Here is a 15,152-nt window from a genome sequence, read left to right on the forward strand (position 1 = left end):
CTATGTTTTCTTTTTTAAAGATTTTGTTAACAAATCAGAACAATTCTCAGCCTACCTTAAGGACTAAATTGTCCTTCTGAAAGATTTATGTGAGAGCCTAAAACTTTATATATGAATAGAGCTGTCAGGTTTGAAAGGCACTGAATGTTTTTGGAATGCAGTACCTTTGCCTGGTGTATAATTGATCCTAGGTATGATGGTCAAAACTCCAAAAAATGTTTTTAAAAGTTTAGCTGTTTTAATAGATATCATTTTAAGTACATGGATGTTCTAGAAGCTTTTTTAAAGTTTGGATAATGATGTATCAGTACCCCCTTGTATGTGTGGCATGATTTCAGGTCTCTCCATAACTACTGTATGTCACAGAAGACTTATTATGATCAATAAATATCCAGTTAGATACCTGTCTGCATGATCAAAATCAATACTACTTGTATGCTAGAGAGATTGACACTGCCATCACAATGACTACTGAATAATTTTTCAATTTAAATTCTGTGTTTTTTTGAAAGTCCATTTGAAACCAGAGAATACCTTATTGATTGCCTGAAAACATGACTAAGAGCAGTCACAGACCATGCTAAAGCTATTTGTACAATACTGGATCTTAGTACCTTCGTCATGTGCCTCTTCATAAACAAAAGCGCTTTATTCTACAATTCTATATTAGTTGGTAGGATAAAGGTTTGTACTATATTATCAGTAAACTTGCGTGCACAGATCATTTTCTTTGTACCTGAAATCCACTTCAATAAGTACATTAATGAACTAATGATCCACTGTCTAAAAATGCAGATACTTTTTCAACAAATTACATAGGGCAGTCTACAAAATGCTATTTTTTAATTAAATTTCTAAAGTCTGTTGGAAAAATTGAAATGTATACAGTTTAATAACAAAGCAACATGGATTACACATATGAGCTTTGCCTTGCTTCCATATTCCAACATTACCAAGAGAAAGGATGAAGAAGTTTGAATACAAAGACTACAGTATTAATGTATGTTCTGTGGATTAATAATAATTAAATAAGCTTCTAGTTGTCACTTGTAAAATAATTTTCTTGTTGGATCTAAAGCCCTTTACGTGAATTGCAGTACCAAGTGGGTGACACATGATAGCCAGCAACCCCAGTGCACCACAGATTACAAAGAGAGGGGAGAATCTGCTTCACCAACCGAATTACTTGGGAATTTTAGGAAGGCTATGTACACATACAAGCTCAAAGTGGAAATTGGCCAGGACACTGAGGTTAACACTTCAACTCTTTCAAAAAGTGTCATAGAATGTTTAATGAAGAAGCACTGAGGACCTTCTGTTAACATCTCATCTAAAGGATGAAACCTCTAGAGCACAGTGTCAGGCATTGGTTTGGAAATTCTAGAACAACACTGAAGAGTTTTCCTCCTGGAAAATTCACCTACTGAGCCATTATCTCCACTTACAGCAGCCACCTGTTTTCCTTGGAGATCTCATATTCCAAGGTACACAGTACACAGTACTGATCAGGATAAGCTTAACTTAGCTTCTGAGATCTGACAAAATCTGGCTACAAGGTGGTGATGCTGCTGCAGGTTAATATCTGTTCCGTTTTTTAGAACTTTAACTGTACTAATTTATCTTGCTTTACAAGTACTAGATAAAAGTTACATTATCTGTACAGTTATAACATTAAAAGAAGGCTTCTAAAGACATTAAGGATTTTAGATAACATTAAATACTGTTATTTGAAAAAGAGTTAATTAAGACTGACAGACAATATTCCCTGCTTTTTGCTGTTGCTCTAACATTTATTACTGTAGAACTGCAAATCTTAATAGTATACTGGTTTCTGTTGCCCCCTAGTGCATTAAATCAGCACAGCATAAGGCAATTGCAAGTTCCAACAACATTTATGCAAAAACAGAAGTGTACTGTATAGAGTACATTGCAAATAGACTCTTTTTTTCTCACTTTAATACTTTAGCATATCTTGTTGTTAAATCTGGTAAAATAAATCTTTGTGTCCTTTAGAGGCGAAACCAAATGAACCATGTTATCCACCTGTTAGGTGCTAGTTTTATACAATCAGAATGAAAGAAGAACCACCAGTTTTTGTTTATTCAAGGAAAGTGATTGTAGAATCTTCCAATTATCCACATGTGAGTACTAGAGGACTGAAACATCTGTCCTTTTTCAGTTTTAGATCAAATTTCTAGGTACAGTACATTTAAAATACCTCAAAACTGCTACATTAAATGTTTTTGACTGATTTGGGGTCATTTGGGTAACTTTATGAGCACAGTGTTTGAAGGTGATATTTTAGAAGTGTCCAGTCTACGGTTAGGGTTATTTACACAACACCTAGACATTTGTGATGTATTTGCTGTACTTTATGGTGTATTTGATATGCAGGATAAGTATTGTTTTGTTGTTTCCTTGACAGAGAAATCTGGCTCAATTTTGCAGTTTTTGTTCAGCCGTGCGCACCTGTCAATCAAAAATCTCAAGTTTGAAAACACACTTTCTATGCGTTTAAATCTCTTATCTTTGCATTTCTAACTAGACCAAATAATGCATTTAGCTTAGTTGTAATGGCAAATGGAATCCTAACCAGTACACAGCCCAAAACAGGCTTACAGTTGAAATAGGCATAGAAATCGTTGACAGTTAAAACAGATTCACATCAGATACTTTATAGGCTCCTGCACCAGAAGTCTGTATACTGTCTGCTTACAGTGGAACAGCGTAGGCCCTAAATGACCAGTCACTCTGCCAGACAGTACCTGTTGCTCATCAGTGATGCCAGGACCATCAGGCTGTCCTCCATAAGGGCCACTTTTTCAGTGGTGTCGGAGCCCTTCAGCAGCAGTTCCCCCCTGGTTTTGAACTGCGCAAAGGTGAAGACATGGCTGCTCCATTCACTGATCACACTCTTCAGCTTGGCCTCAATATCCTTCTCCTTGATGGCACTGATGCAGATATCCTGCACAGGATCAGACCATTAGCCTGTTACCATAATCACTCTAGTATTCACATACAGTAATTACTGCATATGCACAATGAGTACAGTTTCTTTTACAGGATTATAAAAAACTTGAAATAAGGTTAGGTCTTATTAGTTATTGTGCATGCATGCATGCACAATTGGCCACTCGAGTTTTTTCCATTCTGTTTTAAGATTTTTCTCTTTTTTTAGGTGCATTTTTCCAGGAAACTCGGAAAATAGAAATATGTCACCGTTGATGCTTTAGAAAAATAGTTTGAATTACTTAAAGAACAGAGTTTAATGATGAATTTAGAAAATACAAGGAGGCAGATAAATAATGTAACTTCTCATTACATTGGGACTGAAGCAACCCTCAAGAGACAGTTGTTGGGTGTGCTTAAACCATTCAAAAAGGAAAGTGGATTAAACTTATGCAAAGTGGGAGGGCTGTGTGTTTAATATGTTTTGTGTATCATTTTTTGTTAGTAGGAAAGACGCACACATAGATCAAATTCCGAATCCAACAAACCAAAAACCTCCTGAAGAAGCCCCTCCGTAAAAAGCCAGATTTAGTTAGTAAGTTTACAGAAACAAGTCATATGATGTTCTGAATTTAGAAGCCATTAAAATGATAATAACATTTTCATGTACAATACTGTATATAAAGTATGCTTCTATATCTTATTTCACTCACTTGAACCTAGTTCTAGTTATAATGAGTATGTACTGTACATTATAAAATATACTGTAAATATGAATAATATGACTTCATTCACAGGTCTTTTTTTAAATTCTGTTTATGGTTTTTAGCAAAACTATTCCACACTTAGTCACTAGATGAAGAAGTACCTCAATGTCTTCCTTATTTTTTAAGAGAGGAGCCTCCATTATGTTCCTGAGTGAGAAATTTTCAGACTCCACGTCAAATTTGTGCCCAGTTAATTCAGCAATCCGCTGCCAGTGCCGAGACATCATTGCCTGCAGAAGAAGAGAAAGGACAGAAAGTGATGGTGATAATTATTATTACTTATTTCATACTTTTCAATAAAAGGTGTGCACGCACTACTTGCATGTATTTTTTCTGATGCTGACCTTAAGGTCCAAATAATATACTGTATAACAGTATGTGTTGCCAAAATATACAACATAGAGTATATTGTTCTGTAAGAAAAGTAAGTTCAAACATTTCAAAATCTGAGATTATCAGAGTCCATATGCTGTACTGTACTGTATATAACACATTTGAAGGATGACTCTGCTAACCTTATTTGCCATCATTTCAAGCAGGGGACAGGTTTCACTGAAGTCATCAATTGTCTTCTTCAGGTCATTGAATGCCTGCCACTCCTTCAGTGCTTTGGGGAGTTTGCGGATTCTGAGGGAACAAAAACAAAAAATCACATAATTTCTCATCATTGTATCAGCCATATGCACAATGGATTCCATTTTCCTGCTTTCAAGCTTTTGGTTTGTGAAAATATTAAAATATTAAATTAAAAATATTAAAGTGTCAAATATAAGTGTGAAAGTTTAATGTCAATTTCGGATCATTTTTGGGGGATTAAAAATTTACAACTAGCTGTGCCTTAATATTACTTCGAAAAGGTTGAGAATTTATGTTGACACTTAAAGGGATGGAGCATTACTGTGACAGTCAGCACAGATACAGTACATTCATTTGGAACTTGTTTTAGAATGGTTGGGTTACATAAAGAGGATACATTTATGAGTGATGATAGTAACATATCAAATTGTTTTATAGTTATTTTTTCTAAATTCCTTAAATATTATTAAAAAAAAACAAATTGAGCTTCAGTTACTGAATGTAACCTTATAACACTGTTAACTAATGAGGCATAGCCATTGATAAAACATAACCAAAATCCCAGTACTTCACATTCAGTCAAGTTCACTTGTGACTAAATTATAGACTAAACTCTAAGCTATAATTACGTTAGTTAACTGTGCTGTGTTAATTACATTCTGAAATTTGTTTACGATTCCATTTTGTTGGAGGCACTGTGCGCTGCTCAAATTTCTTTTGCTTTGGTACATACCGATTCTGGAAATCCATAAGTTCATTGTTAATCTTCTCAATATCAAGCTCACTCCAAAGAATATCATAGTAGCCACTGACACTATCTATGACTGAATTGTACAGAGTATAAAGCTTCTGGAGCAGATTAAGCTCCCTTTTGATTCTCTGAAGGTCAGGATATTCTGGGAATACAAAATAAAACAGAAACATGAGATATATATCTTCAACTTGATATGGAGCTGCTATCTGAGCAGACTCCATTTCCTTAATGTTTTTATAAAGTGACTGCTAGGTACTATAAAGGCAGTGGATTTTAACAAACCCGGTGTAGATCTATAGAATCAGAATCGATACACAATAATATAATCGCCCATTAAGGTAACAAGAATGTAAAGAAAGTTGAAAATGTGAGGAGGCCAATTAGGACCTGTTGCCTCTTTGTTAGTTTAGAAGCTATGCATGTTCCAGATATCCACACTTCTTTGTATAAAGAACCATTTCCAATACTCCATTATAAATAAATTCCCTTTAGGTTTCTAAATATGACCCTACTGTATGTCTTTGTTTCACTATTGATTGTGAAAGGATAGCCCTGTCTATACCCAATATACTTTTTATCATATCTCATCTTAATCACCTTTATTCCAAACTGAAAAGATTTAGCTCCCTTAATCTGTCCAAATATAACAAATCTTTGAGACCCAGAACTCTTCTTTTGTAACTCTTCGTTGTAATATCAGTTTTGTTATATGGTCTCTGAAACTGAATTTAGGCTGAAGTATAACTTCCCTTTATTCATTCCACACATATTGCTATTAAGAATTGTTACAGAACCATGTATTCTGTTTGAATTTTTACTGCTTATCTGCATTTTCATCAGGACATAGACAAAACTGCTGTGCATAAACAACCAGCCCAAAGTTAGTTAAACAAGGCCTTCCTTGTTTCTAAATATATTTTGTATCTCTGAAAATACCATTGTTTTGTAAGAAAATGTTAGATTTCATTTAACTCTGATGAAGTTAATCAGCATTAAATGAACCTTTTAGAAGTACTGACAGTAACCAAAGAGTTTACTGAAGAAAATCTGCAGTCTTATAATAGTACATGGTGTCACTATTCATAGAATCACCTACAGGTCTTAAAAAGTCGTCGATGGTAAGTGCAATATCACAGTGTGCTCAAGGGTTCAGTTAATGGTTTCTTTTCGAGAAGACACATTCACAACAGGTGATGGCTCCCAGTGTGCTGCTTGCGACCTCAGAGGGTAATTACCTTTCACCGTGAGGCCGAACAGCTCCTCTCCTCCGGAGTAAGTGATAAATTTCTGCCACAGCTCATCAAACTGCGCCTGAAAGATCTGTAACCTGTCACTGGCTTCACGGGGGGCGATGCCTTCCACACCAGGCCCTCTGCCAAGACCAAGATGTTTTAATTTCGTTGTGCTTGGGAGAAATTCTGTTACACCTACAGTATCTGAGCTGTTAGTTTTAGTGTTAGTTTGCATACCTACAGTATATTTCACAGCTATCCTGCAAATAAGAAGAAGCACGCAATTTCTTTGAGGGATGAACTAAGCAAACAGTGGGCAGTAACATCGTTCTCCTGTAATTAACCCAGATCAAAAATCATTATTGTTCCTTTTGCAAATTGCCATGTTTAATGCTATCACATGTGATTTTTTAAGCACTGAATATTTATATTCATTGCCTATTGTTCAGGAAGCGCAGCCTACCGTATTTCTTTGCAATCTGTAATTGAAAACCTTCCCTAATAATACATTTTTTAAGAAAAATGTCACTGGAATTCCTTGCTGACTGCTTCAGAGTCTGCTGTAATTGTATCCATCCATGTTCTATTTGTATAAGAGCTGAAGCTGTCATAAACCCACCTTCAATACTGCCATATCAATATTTAACTGGTGTCCTGACAACCTCTCTAATTTCCTCTCATAGGTACAGACACTACTGCTTTGCCATTACAGTCATAAAAGTACACCTGAACCCTACTGTGCTAAAAAAATGCATCTGGGCTTTGGAGAATATTTTGTCTCAAAACGTAATCTTTATTTTCACTGTTTTCTATCATGATGAAGGACTTTGTGTCAGCAGATGGGATGCCAGATCTTTTTCTTTTTCTTATTCATTTAATTCCTGTACAATATTTGAAATATTTTTTCTGCAAATCTGGAATTTAATACTTTTTCATGGTTATTTAATAAGATTTTTTGAATATAAGTTATCAAAACATACAGTAGATAAGATGCAATGCAGAAAAGTAGGGTTAGGGGGTGGCAGATTGAAATCAGTTCATATTTTCTGAAACTAAATATATCATATGTTGTATGAATCCTCAGAGGAAGCCCTTTTCTTATATTTTGTGTCAAGGCAGAATAAGTCACAGATTCAACTGTTTTTTTTCCTCTCTGACAGGTGAACAAATCACAACAACACAGTCTTGCCCTATGTCATAGGTACTCATTGCCTGCTTATTTACCTTGCATCATAGTCCGCATAAAAAACCTGCACAGCTGATTGAAAGTATTCCACACCAGTCAGCAAATCGGATTTCATTGCAGGCTGAATCTTCACAAGTGTGTTCTGGGTTTGTAGAACCTGAGTATGGTTGAGGGAAAATATTTAACTATGAAACTAACAATGAACAAGAATGCAAGGAGTGTTGAAGATATGCTGTAAATAATATGAATATGATGACTTACAGTATATACTGTGACTTCAATGCATGAAATGATTTTGCAGACTTTTATAGGAAGAAAGATTTAGCATTAAGCATATCAATATTCATAACCCAAAACTAGGATGATGCAAACGTTTGAAGCTAAAATCAATCTGGCTCTCACAAATTATCTTAATTTAAGCATTTAAAACAATAGTTAGAAACACTAACCAAATTGAAAATGTAATATTTTTCTAACCGTAACCAAGTTCTACCCAAGTCTCAGTTCTTATTGTGATCTGAAAAACGTCTTTAAAATCAGTCCAGATTTGGGCCATTAGTGATAAATTACTTCACAAAAACAACCCAAATATAGTCATAATGTAATAAAATTACAACATACTGTATACACTTCATTTTTAACTTGAACAAACTCACAGCCATATTTATAATTTAAAACTTTGCCAAACTTTTTCATCCAATACATAGCCTTGCACATCTAACTGTTGTCCAGTGACTAAACACTCTAATTTGTGAATCATTTTATTCCTGCTTCATGGTGACATTTACCAATAAAACACATAACAAAAATACAAAAACAAAACATTTTGTAGATTACAACAGCTACCCATCTTATGATAAAAATTAAAAGTATGATTGACTTTTTAGTTGCATTGTCAAACTGTGAATTGCATACTGTAGATTGTCTTTCGATTATAACAAATGAACAGCAGAAGGAAGAAACTCCATCTTTGTTGATTGAGATATTTTTACACCTTTTCAAGCAGAAAATTTAAAATGATCTAATTGTAATCTCCCTGTAAATAATAAGCAAAAATGTTATTTTTCACATAATAGGTACTACAGGAAGCATGTTGAACCAACCTGTGTGTTAAGGTTCTTCCAGGCATAAGCGAGACCATCTACCCTTTCTGCATTCCCATCCTTGAAGAGGAGCTCGTGCCTGTTCAGGAGGGCATAGGACTCTTCAATGGGTCCTATGGTAATGTCTATTCGGATCTCAGCCTCTCGGATTTCCTTCAGTGCAGCCATGGTCCCTCGGACATCATCCAGGTCCTCGACGGGGCGGTTCAGCCTCTTGCTCAGGCTGTCAATGAAGGAGTAGATCTCCTCCATGTCTGTGGAGGCCTTCCGGTTCAGAGCTGCCCCAAAGGCCAGCTTCCAGTTGCGGCACTCTTGTGTCAGAGAGAGCTTCAGTGGCTCGGTGTCAAACTGCACAGAGCCTACTGTGCGCACAGGGGGCAACTCTGCGACCTGGGCTTCCAGTTTCTTTTACGGTAAAGACATAAAAAAAAGCCTAGGTTAATTATAATCTCTCTGGCTATTGTCATACTGTATACAGAAATGTTGTTGGAAATTATGCAGGTGGCAAACATGTAGCACAAATTGTTTTATGTTGACAACATAACATTTTTGACAAAAAGAAATGTAAATATTTAATTTTACTCGGTCACTTGGACAAATAAAATTGTGTATGATTAAGTGTATGCTTTTGATAGTCTGTGACTTTAAGTCCTTTTTTATTGACTGATTGACTGATTGATATCATCTGATTGATATCATCTTCAACAAAAAGGTAACCTGCATAGATATGTCTAAATCCTGTAGATTTATTTCAGTGAATACTAGATTTGGTGCATGCAGAGATCTGAAATTCCATACTTTCTACCATCATCTTACAGTACTAAGTGAGATTGGTGAATGTAAATGTTTTTTAAGTAACAATCCCTCCCCCCCCCATCACATTCTTAAAAACCATTTGGTATACATTGTCTACATCCAAGAATCTCACCAAACTCAGCTTTTACTATCTACAGTATGCTCATTAAAATACATTTAAAAATATTTTCATGACAAATACCAGAGACAACACTTACTGAGTAAGAGGTAATCTGAGCACTGAACTCTGACAGTGATGGGTTGGTCTCCAGAAATTGTTTTACCTGGTCCTCTGGATCCTGCAAAACCAAAAAAAATATGGGATTGTCTGGATTGTGCAGTAATATCCAATGTGGAAGATCCAAGGATGTATTGCTAATATGGCTACCATACTTATTGTTTCCTGGAAATATCCTCCTTTTCAGTCCTTAAAGCTCAGTACAGGAGAGATTTCCAAATATCTTAAAATATCCAGGATTTTCCCATTATTCCTTTTCCCCAAAGGATTTCCATGCAAAATGATTCTCGGGATTGAAAGAGTGTTGATCATTCAAAAGAGAGAAAGTCTGATCTTAGACTTGTCTAGTTCACTGCCTGATTCAGTTTTCATTCTGAACAGATACGATTTTTCCAAAGACTCTACCTCTGTCTCAGCCATTGGACTAATGTCTAAATCCATACTGTGTATATTAGTGTCTCTTCAAGACATCTTTGTGATAATTATCTTATTCTGCTCCCCCCAAAACAAACGTGCAAATTCATTGCAGAAGTAATTTCAAAGAAGTGGAGAGGAACAAATTTCAAATTTAAATAGTAAATTGTGTATATTTAATGTTTTATGTAGAAACTTGGATGTGCCAGTGCTGGAGAGTGATTCAATTTGCTATTTCAGCATACAACTGTAGAATCTGTCAATTTAAGTCTAAATTAGTTCTAAAACTAGTAGCCAGAAACATTAAAAACTTCATTAAAATGGTAGTGTTGGAATGCTAGGCGACAGCTTCTGATTGTGTTATAATGTAATGTTGGATGAAGAAAAGTTGCATTCATGAGGAACAGAAGAACACTGAGAAAGCTCATGTAAACTGTATGGTGGCAAAACTAACATTCTCTCATGGATGTTGGAAGGGCATGCCGTGGAATGGCCAGGAGAGCAATCACGTCCTAAAAACCTTTGAGTAGAGGAAGGGGGGAGCGGACAGGGTTCTGGGGGAGTGAGACAAAACACATGTACAAAAGCACACACTCCAAAAATAAACTTGGGCAACAGGACAACATACCACACAAGAAAGACTCCCAACAGATAGGAACCAAGAGTCCAGGGAAACAGGAGTTAGGGAGGCCAGGGAACACGGAAACCAGGAAGTGAGGAAACCAAAGAGTAAAAAAAAAAAAGTAACAACAAAAAACCCAGGAACAAAAAAAAAAACAAACACCAAGAGTAAAAAAAAAAGTAACAACAAAAAACCCAGGAACAAAAAAAAATAGAAAAACGCCACACACAGGGCAAAAAATAATTTCAACATTCTGATGCCAGGAGTGACTTCCTGTGGAAAGTCAGGTATCTGAACACAGATGTCGGAAGGCATACCCCTGAATGACCCGCACACAGGCACAGAAGTCGGGAGTGGCATCGCGCAACAAGAATAGAAGAGCCAGCTCAACATTCAATCATGGATGCCGGAAGTGACAACCCAAGGAAAGCCAGGAATTCATATGCGGATGACGGGAAAGACATACCGCTGAATGACCCGCTCACAGGCATGGATGTCGGGAGTGGCATCCCGTGATTAGAATAGGAGAACCGGGAAAAAAAAGCCCAAAGCAATGCGGGAAAACAAGAATAGAAAAAACGCCGTGGGGTCAAAGTATGGCTCAGCATTCTCTCACAGTGTCGGAAGGGCATGCCGTGGAATAGGAGGGAGAGCAATAAAGACCCTATGCGTAGTGGAAAAAGGGGCAACACAGAGGTTAGCCCAGGCTCAGGAGGTCAGGCGATGTCAGGTAGAAACCTATGCCCTCAGGCTGCGGACGAGATGACCTGGTGCTAGGTGGGTCTTAAGACATCTGAACCCTCAATACTGAGCGAGGAGCAAAGGGTGACCCAGAAATACTGTATATAGCCCCATACAAAGACACACCAGAAGGACAAGAAAAGCACAGGGAAACTAGGAACAGGACAGAGTAGGAGCGCCCTCTAGACATGGAGGCCGTGACACATACAGTATGAAAAGGTTTAATTTACCTCCCTGAAAAGTAATTTTGCCATGATGGATGCATTGACTTACTGACCTGATTCCAGAGGATGGAGAAGCAGGAGAAGTCTTCCAGGACGTCCACAGCATCCGCCTTCAGTGAGGATACAATGGAGCTGAGCTGAATGACGACCTTGCTGATGTCTTTGTGTTCACTGAGCTGCCGGTCCAGGGCCTTGAGCACTATCTGCTTGGTCAGTTTACCATCATCCCCTGCGTCCCTCACAGCGTTCTGCTCCATCTGAAACAGGAACTTAGCTTTACCCTCCAGACAGAAGGGCTCAGAGAGAGCTTTGCGACATTCTCACTCTTGCAGAGGGCATTTTTAAACAATTTGCGAATGTAAATATGTCTGGCAATTCTAAGGTGAAATACACTTGCGGTTCTTAAAAGGCACAGATGTAACCAATCTAATTATACAGCCAGTTATAAAAATGTAAACACTCAATAAGAAAACAGAGTACACTTATCTGGATGGACAGTAATGATACATCAGGTGCTTTATAGAAGAGCTGCACAAGTACTGTATTGATTTACATTAATTCCCATTACAATGAAACCCATTACGATGTTACAATAAATGCAACTTTAACGTGTTGAAACGTGAATGTAATGTGATGGAGGGAAGACCATACCACGAGCTGTTTGTGATGCAAGTGCGCAAATGTCCATAGTGGGATATCCTTTGCCATGGAGAGTATAGTGTTCACAGCTTTATTAAGAGTACTCTAGAATATAGGGAAAGAAAAACAGAATGGCATCACCCCAGAGAAGATCCAGTATCCAAGCTTATATTCATTTTACATTTCTGATATAAGACATTTTTCCTACAGAGTCAGGAATGTATTTTCACCAACAACAACAACAAACCAGCAGAATGGGATGTATGTAGAAAAAGCATTATGTGAGTTCTTTCTTTTTTGCAATTTTTTTAACATTCACAAACATCCCATGCCTTGTTTTCAGTAAAAGCAATTTGTACGCATAACTGTAGTTCATGCAGGAAATAAATACAAACGTTTTTTGGTAAGCCAAATGGTATAATTCTTCAATATCTGACAGTAGGTTTGAGAACTATAATACATGGGATTTGCTTATTAATTAAACAGGATGTGCACTGCCACAAGCCTCATGCAGGTAACATTGCTGCCTGTCCCAGTTCTGAGGAAAGGGGAATTTTTCAACACAAGATCACCTTTGCACCTTTACTCACTTTCAGATACTGAAAACGCTTGACCAGCCGAAGAACTTAAAGAATACCTGGATGTCGTCGAGGCTCGGTCTCATGACAATGTTGGGTATGGCAAGCTGAAAGGCAGCTTTGAAGAGAGGAGCCTGGGCAGCAGGTCTTACTGGCTGCAAAGCTGACTGGTATTTAGAGCTGACTACATGGAGCCGTCGCTTGAGGGCGTCCAAGGACAGTTTTGTAGCTGAAAGAAAACAAGCGGTGCCTAAGTATCACGTTTTCTGTGAAAAAACAGAATATGTTTTAAAGGCTTTTTGCTCCTGAGGAAATGTAAAAGTTTTAAGATGCCTAACAGGACAAGACAAAGGTATGCAAAGGACTATGATTTGTCCTTAAACATACGTTTTTAAAATACAATTAGGATCAGATCAAGTAAAAATAATTTTTGCCCAGTACCAAAAAGCATTAAAAGTCATTTTGCAACTGCTGAGTGACATCTCCTAATGACTAATTAATTATATTTGCTAAATGACTATTTGGTGGCTCTGACTGAATATATTTTATGCCAAGATTACCCTGTTTTTTGATCGCACATCCAGAAGGAAAATATTCCTTATAGCCTTACATTTGACTAGAGCGTCTGTGTTTTTCTGGCACAGCTGGCCCATCATGTTGTAGAAGCTACAGGGCAGACACTCCTGGCAGCGAGTCTTCTGCTTGACATCAGGGTGGAGACAAGGATAGGAGCCCTGAGCAAGAAACGCAACAACATTGGTAAGATGTTTGCATCTTGATAAAACCATACCAGGGGCAACCAAATAAAAGCCCTGTAACAGAACCATTGAGTGAAAACTCCTTTTTTATAAAAGTGAACAACAAAAAATATTGCTAACCCACAAAAGAGTCTACAGATGAGATCAACAGACAATATAGTCATCGTAAAGGCATTTCTTTAAAATTTAAAATGCATGCTTATTTCCAATCAACTTTGGAGAAGGACAGTTTTATCTTTTTAGCATAATAATAAAACTCATATACGATTATCTTTTTCCACATAAAATAATATTTGCAAACCTCTACCTTTGTGCTTTTAACACAGATGTACAACGTCCCTGTTGTCTTCACTGAAAAGATCTTTATTATCTGCTAAGATTGCCAGTGGTTGATCCTCTACTAACCTCTAAGTTAGTCTTTTCAGCAGGTTTCATCTTTCTCTTGAGATCTTCTATCAGCTCATACATGGACCTTTCCACCTGTTGGCTTTGCCTGACAGAAAGCCCCCCCAAAAAAAACTATTAGATGTACATTATGTCATCAGGAAAGTCTTTGCCAAGATTAGAAGTATTGTCTGTTGAAAACTGTCAACCAACTTAAAAGTTTCGGCTGCGCTTTACTTATGTAATGTTTGCTTCTTATACATAAAGAAATGTTCTTTGTTCTGAATTTTCTAAAGCTAATAATAACAAATACAGCTATCAAGCTAAGAAGAATACAGGTGTGAAAAGGAGGAATACATTGATATTATATTTTCTGTTTAAATATAGTTTAGGGGTTTTAGATGGACTTAAGATGGATTTCGAAAGTTATAAATATTGTAAAGTACAATGAACAAATACAGTTTGTCTCCAAGATCTTTTTGTTCATGTTCATCATGTCCAATTAAGGAAAGAAAACATAATTTTATTTTAAAGAACAGCTAACATTTCAGTCTTTGTGTTTACCTTCCTCTTCCCACAGACTTGATCACATTTGACCACATTTATTAATATTGCAGACAGTATAGTATAGTACAGTAACATAGTATATTAATATGATGTACATAAGAAAACCATTGGCTAGCGAGAGAGATGGGTTGTAGCCAATGCGTGCAGACGCAGCTAATCACTCAATTGGACTCACGTGCTGAGAGCCTGCCCTGCTGCAGTGACCACACTCTCTGCCATGAGCTGAAAGGTACTGACGTCTACAGGCTCCTCCTCGGGCAGGTCAAGCAGAGGAGTGGAGGACATGGTCTGCAGGCTCCTCTCAATACGACACTCCAAGGTGTCCCCTGCTGACTTTCCTATCTGCTCCAGCTCTGTCAGGGTGCTGTACACATTCTCAATGACTAGATGAGGATTAGGACATAAGGAAAGTGTTATACATTGTTGAACTGATAGGTTAAAGTTTTCTTTGTTCTAATTAATAGTTACCTCTAGGTAAACATAATCACAAAGAAAATTGTTTTCAAACCAAAACATGTATTTTAGGTTTACAGTTTTACACTTTTTGAATTATCTTTCTCACTTTTAAACTTTTATGGTTACTTAAAATTATGCTATGAAGCACACGGCCTTTGTTATACATTTT

At 37.0% G+C, this 15,152-nt stretch overlaps 1 protein-coding gene across 1 annotated transcript in view; it reads right to left on the bottom strand.

Moving 5' to 3' along the window:
- Nucleotides 1-15,152, bottom strand: part of dnah5l (dynein, axonemal, heavy chain 5 like) — a 148,907-nt gene that overhangs the window by 117,125 nt on the left and 16,630 nt on the right. Inside the window, exons 22-35 of the mRNA XM_015354877.2 lie at nucleotides 14,703-14,910; nucleotides 13,982-14,069; nucleotides 13,429-13,552; nucleotides 12,878-13,047; nucleotides 12,253-12,345; nucleotides 11,655-11,858; nucleotides 9,581-9,661; nucleotides 8,568-8,972; nucleotides 7,503-7,621; nucleotides 6,282-6,418; nucleotides 5,026-5,188; nucleotides 4,232-4,343; nucleotides 3,818-3,946; nucleotides 2,766-2,965 (exon numbers count right to left, since the gene is read on the bottom strand). Coding sequence (XP_015210363.2) covers nucleotides 2,766-2,965; nucleotides 3,818-3,946; nucleotides 4,232-4,343; nucleotides 5,026-5,188; nucleotides 6,282-6,418; nucleotides 7,503-7,621; nucleotides 8,568-8,972; nucleotides 9,581-9,661; nucleotides 11,655-11,858; nucleotides 12,253-12,345; nucleotides 12,878-13,047; nucleotides 13,429-13,552; nucleotides 13,982-14,069; nucleotides 14,703-14,910 — 2,233 coding nt within the window. The remainder of the gene's footprint in view (nucleotides 1-2,765; nucleotides 2,966-3,817; nucleotides 3,947-4,231; nucleotides 4,344-5,025; nucleotides 5,189-6,281; nucleotides 6,419-7,502; nucleotides 7,622-8,567; nucleotides 8,973-9,580; nucleotides 9,662-11,654; nucleotides 11,859-12,252; nucleotides 12,346-12,877; nucleotides 13,048-13,428; nucleotides 13,553-13,981; nucleotides 14,070-14,702; nucleotides 14,911-15,152) is intronic.

Source organism: Lepisosteus oculatus, chromosome 6, assembly GCF_040954835.1.
Source record: "Lepisosteus oculatus isolate fLepOcu1 chromosome 6, fLepOcu1.hap2, whole genome shotgun sequence".
Taxonomy (NCBI): domain Eukaryota; kingdom Metazoa; phylum Chordata; class Actinopteri; order Semionotiformes; family Lepisosteidae; genus Lepisosteus; species Lepisosteus oculatus.